This window comes from Mytilus galloprovincialis, chromosome 8 (genome assembly GCF_965363235.1).
Source record: "Mytilus galloprovincialis chromosome 8, xbMytGall1.hap1.1, whole genome shotgun sequence".
Classification (NCBI taxonomy): domain Eukaryota; kingdom Metazoa; phylum Mollusca; class Bivalvia; order Mytilida; family Mytilidae; genus Mytilus; species Mytilus galloprovincialis.
The window spans coordinates 34,637,035-34,643,034 of record NC_134845.1 but is presented as its reverse complement, the minus strand read 5'-3'; the positions used below and the strand labels follow the sequence as shown (position 1 = coordinate 34,643,034).

The following is a 6,000-nucleotide window of genomic DNA, read 5'->3' as shown; positions in this document are numbered from 1 at the left end:
CTGTGTCACATGAATGAGGGATACATGTAATCATTTTGTACTCTTACTTTGTCAGTATTAGTTATTGAGTGAGAAACTTTGTGGATGCTGATGGTTGTGTGGTTGTCTTCTTATCAATTTCATCCCTGTGCATAAAAAAAAACGGGTTGCTTACTTACTGATATAAAAATGTTTCATGTTGTGGAAATTTTGGATGACTCCTTCATCAATTGATCTATCTTTAGTCTTAATTTTATTTTTCTGGTTATTTTGACATTTGAATATCTTTTAATTTAGCCTTCCATAGTGTACCACCATGAACAAGCATAACTACTGGTATAGTTAAAAAAATATGTCTGCTGTCTGAAATTTAGGTGAATGGTTTTGGTATAAACCACTATTTAAATAATATCATATATGAGAAATGTGGCAGTATAATTGTATAATTTACATTCAGATGGTTGTTTGGAGGCTTTTTATATCTTTTAAGGTCAATTCTGGCATGGTTCATTATTCATATTTTTTGTGTCCACGTTACATGCAACATTTAAGTCACTATTTTATGACAGAAATGAGATAATTGCAAAAATATTAATACAATTTTTTAATGTGAGGGTAACACAATGAAAAAGAGCCTTTACATGTTCAGAAAGAAAATGATTCTTACTGTATTTATCTCTTAAACATTGCATGTAACATTGACAGAAAAGTAGAGTAAACTTGTTTTCACAAAATTTCTGAAAGAAATGAAAATATACATTTTAGAGTTTTGCTGATAGACAATGTTTTGTGATCAATATATATGATATTGAATGTTGAATAAGTTAAGGAATCATTAATCTCAATTTGGAAAAAGTGTCCATGTTACATGCTCCAAATTCATTATTTGCTTTGGTTCCAAACTGATGCAAGTTTAAAAATGATTTTTTTGGTTACAAATAGAAGGACACCATTTGTAGCAATAATTTGTAAAAAATTTAGAAGCTTATAATGATTTTTATTTTTTTCTTACAATGTCACACTAAAGTAGCATTAGCGAATTCCTGCCCATATACCTTAACATGTATGTGTTATATTAAGGTATATAGGAATTTTTTTCTGAGACAAGTGCCTGTGTCCTCAGCCTACGCAATGTTTTACTGTAATTTGAATTTCAAAGTGGCTGAGAGAGTTTTATCTTTATAAGTCAAGAATTGTTGCATACAAAATAAATAGTACTAGTACATGGGAAATGGCAAAGTTAACGAAGTCTAGTCTGATTAATCATTTTCCAAAAAAAAAAAAAAAAAAAAAAAGTCCAAGCAAAAAGGGGGGGGGGGTACGCCCTCTACGCCCCCCTCTGGATCCGCCACTGACCGTGAAATTTGGGTCAAAACTCTAATTTGCCATTAACATTAGAAAGATCATATCATAGAGCACATATGTGTATATACTAAGTTTCAATTAAGTTGATTGGACTTCAACTTCATCAAAAACTTTAACCTGAAGCGAGACGAACGGACGAACAGACTTTTCATAAAGTTTTTAAAATCAAAATTACAGAATTGTTATTAAAAGCAAGCCAAGCTTCCAAGGACACATATTTTTTTATTATATAAGTCTAAAACGTGTTTTACCGTTAATGTTTATATTGAAGACTCCGTGTCCGATCCGTTTTATTTATTTATTTTATTATCCGTATATTATTCCGTCACCGATATAAATTTAGTTTATTTTCGAGACGAAAACATTGCCATGTGACAATCATGTTTTCATGTTAAAAGTCGTATTACGAAAGCAGAACAATGAAATTTGCATACAAAGTACATGATATAATATGCCTAATTCAAACACATACTTTAAATTAATTCAATATTTCACAAATTCTCTGGCAATCGTTTTTAATGAGTATACATGTAAAGTTGCATGTGCATAGACAAATTTTGCCTTTGGTGTCATCATGTTATCTGGTTTCCAGCAACATGTACATTTAAAAAAATAGAATAGATTTTTTTTCTGTATTAAGGTTCAACTTTAGTCAATATAAAGGACACTTCATAAACATAAACTGCTTGAATTTTCAACCTATAACTAATAAAGTCATAAAAAATGTCTATGGGCACATGTTCATTTTAACATATTAAACATGTACATTGTACACACTGTGCAAATTGTAAATAAACTTGAATTATTATGTGGTTGCTAAACCTGTTCTAGGGGTGAACACTAAATTTTCCAAAAAATTTGGAGGCCTGCTAGATGACTTTATTTGTTTAAAATAAGTATAGACAATGATAGACGAAAACTGTTACGGTGCAGTCCAGTGAATCCGCGCACCTAAGACTTATGACTTCACTTCATTCAACTGATAAAACTAATAATTGGATAATTTTGTGTGAACACATTCATCATGTTCATAACATACTTTTATTTCATAAAATCTTCTGTTTGTAAGGTTTCAGCCTCTAGATTTTGCGTAATGTGTGTCCAAAATTAGGGAAACTGTTCTGAGAGTTCCTCCAATGTCCGGTGATTTCGTGCATGCCTTCCAAAAAAAGCTTATTTGGAATAAAGGAAAGATTTTATGCTACAAAATATAGTTGAGTTTGTACAAAACACACTTCCAACATGTCCAAAATTATTTCAATCTGATATTAATTTGACTTTTAAAAATAAAACAAATGTTATCTGATGATGTAATTTTTTTTAATGGAAATTGGCCAAATATGGTAAATCACGGGATTACAGTTATTAATTAATTCTTGAACTTATCAATTTTATTCTTTTTTATTCCTTCTGAAGGCTTAAACAATAACAAGAACAATTTTATATGTGTAACTGTGTTGATATGACGAAATCAGCTAATGTGCGATATCACAGGCCACGCAGACATTGGGGACTCCACAGTACATGTAATGCAGTACAATTTATCTGCAGGAGTCACATCTAGATGAGTTGCCATTCCAGTTGTTGGTCATATTTTAAAACTGGATCAGGTTCAACTTGGCCCCTAGTTGTGTCAATCATTTCATCATATATTTTTTAGAACAATCAAAATGAAATGTGAAGAAATTTCAGATGGACAGAAGTTTGGATGTCAAGTTGAAGACATATCATTAGATGTCTTACTTGTTAAAAAAAAAAAGACAAGATACTATACTTATATAATCCAGCAAACGCCCAATTAATGCTTTTGGCAATTGTTACAACATTGCAATATATAAAACGAAAGAATAATTTCATACAGAGAAAATCCTGTGGAAAAATGATATCAAATGTTTAAACCTTAACAATAAACAAGTTTTAGATGTGATTGCCAATGAGGCAGCTCCCACCAGAGACCAAATGACATAAGTTTTAAAACAACTAAGTTTCTTTAACGCCTAAATTAATGAGTAACACCAAGCCACATATATTTTTAGCAAGATAAAAAAGGTCCTGAAATGACACGTTAAACAATACAAACAAGTAATTAAAATGATTCAACAGTCTGACTTGTGTAAAACAGTCAAACAAGGTTGGCAAAAAAGTGGTCAATACTAGTACATGTATTGACCATGCCAGCGGGAAATACTGACAAATACTGGTTGATTGAGATTTTGAGTGGTCATTACTATAAAAAAACTCTCTACCTAGTCAATTATCATGATTACTATTAGCATGATTAATTAATAATGAAATATCGAAAGTGTTGAATGTTGAGTCTCATTTCTATTTCTATTGTATATTATTAATAAACAGTGATCTACATTGATTAATGAGTACATACTATTATATGTATTATAGTATTTGCATTTGTGGCAATCTGCAGTCCATTTGCACCAATTTTTTCTTTCATTTGCACTGATTTTTTTAAAAGGAAAATTACAGGTGAATAGATATAAGAAGATGTGGTATGAGTGCCAATGAGACAACTCTCCATCCAAGTCAAGCTATTTTTCATTTATCATTAGACCTCTTCCATTAGCTAGTTGTACAAATGAGTCAAAACAATATTAACTAAAAAAATATAATATACAGCAACAAACAACAAAAACTGAATTACATGTTCACTCTTTCAAAGTTTTGATATGAAGTATGATGATGATGATGATAAATGGTTCAATATACATTGTCCATGAATAAATACAAAAAAATGACAGGCCATCAAATTCCTATAAAGTACATGGGACATATTACAATGTATAATAAGTGTTTATTTTCCTTTATATTTTCTTTCAGTTTTCTAACTTGTTAGGATCTGTTTACAGAAAGGGTAATGTTCTTTTTACCCCTGATGGCAACAGTGTCATCAGTCCTGTGGGAAATCGTATCTCCATATTTGATCTTAGAAAGTGAGTATTTATAAATTTCAATAAACATCCTGTATATATTTAGTGATTTTTTAAGAAGATAGGCATTTATAAAAGTTACTGTTTTTGATTTGGTACAGCCATGCTGGATCTCGGTGATCACAAGTCTACCGTAACATATGATGAAAATAGTAACAGTTATGTGTTTCTATGACTTGCAGAAACTTTTAAAGTTTATATACCATTTTAATCATCAACTACCAACTTTTGCTATGTTATTTGTTGTCCTTGAATTAAGAAAAGTTTGGGCATACAACTTTTTAGATATACACTTGCCTACACAGTCCAACCTCTTTATGTTGACGTCAAAGTGACTAGACAAAAGTATTAAACTTACACGAGGTTTGACTGGTACAAGTTCTAGTGAGTCATTATAAATTGTGGAATCCATGGCTTAGGGCGGTTAAGTTAGTTCATACTGAAATATCAGTGAAAGTAAAATTAACGTACAATGTAGCATGGCTAACCCTCTTTAGTTTTGTTATTTTTCATCATACATTGCTCATGTTGCTTATCAATTTTTCCAGAATTCAAAATCATACCAGATTGAAATAATTTTTTGTTTTGAAATGTATGTTGACTTAAATAATTTTTAATGAGCATGATGAGTTAAAATATTATATAGGAAATATGATTACTAGAATCTAAATTGGTCAAGGGTAAGAAAGAAATTGTTTGATATTTCAAATTTGTAAATGATTATGAAGAAAATGTCTTAATTTTTTTCCAGCAACAAGTCAGAAACCTTGCCGATAGAAACACAGATGAACATAACATGTATGGCCTTATCTCCAGATGGTTATACACTCATTGTAGTTAATGACAGTAAGTCAATAATAAATATGTATATATAAAAAAGAAGATGTGGTATGATTGCCAATTAGGTCACCATATGGCCTTCAACAATGCCCATACTGCATAGTCAGCTTTAAAAGGCCCTGCAAATGACAATTTTAAACAATTCAATTGAGAAAACGAACAGTCTTATTTATGTAAAAAAAAGAACAAAAAACAAATATGTAACACAACAACAAACTACAACAACTTAATTACAGGCTCCTGGCTTGGGACAGGCACATAAATACAGAATGTGGTTGGGTTAAACATATTAGGGGGATGCCAACGCTCCCCTAACATAGGACAGTGGTGTCACAGAACAACATAAGTAAGAACTATAAATATCAGTTTATAAAGGCTTAACTCACCAGATGGATACAAATAGAAATATATCTATCAAAAAACACAGAGTGGACATGGTTGGGTACTTGTATATCCCAACAACAAAAAGACACTTTATACTGATCTGAGAGTATTCACAGTTACTGACAGCTAGTTCAAAGCCACTAATAACTAATAAAAAAAAATATTGTATCTTAGACTTAGTTTCCTATTATTTATTCCTCTTACACTTGACTACAACCATTATAACATCCTTCATGGTTCACATTCACATAAAACTAATCTTAATTGTTGTTAATATCAAAATAAATAAATCTTATTATCAATCTGTTTGACTTTGGGAATTTGATTTAAAATGTATGGCACTTTTCTGTAATATATCTCATCAGGTATTGCTTCAGACTAGAAGATTTGAAATAAAAGACAATAAAAAAATTAATTGTATAAAACAAAAAGGGTTTACTAAAATACTACACGGACGTTCTTAAGAATGAAATTTTAAATTCATCTA

At 30.5% G+C, this 6,000-nt stretch overlaps 1 protein-coding gene across 1 annotated transcript in view; it reads left to right on the top strand.

Annotated features, from left to right (window-relative positions):
- Positions 1-1,686: 1,686 nt before the first annotated feature.
- Positions 1,687-6,000, top strand: part of LOC143085639 (periodic tryptophan protein 2 homolog) — a 41,219-nt gene continuing 36,905 nt past the window's right edge. The window contains exons 1-3 of the mRNA XM_076262114.1: positions 1,687-1,781; positions 4,180-4,292; positions 5,041-5,135. Coding sequence (XP_076118229.1) covers positions 1,764-1,781; positions 4,180-4,292; positions 5,041-5,135 — 226 coding nt within the window. The 5' untranslated portion in view covers positions 1,687-1,763. The remainder of the gene's footprint in view (positions 1,782-4,179; positions 4,293-5,040; positions 5,136-6,000) is intronic.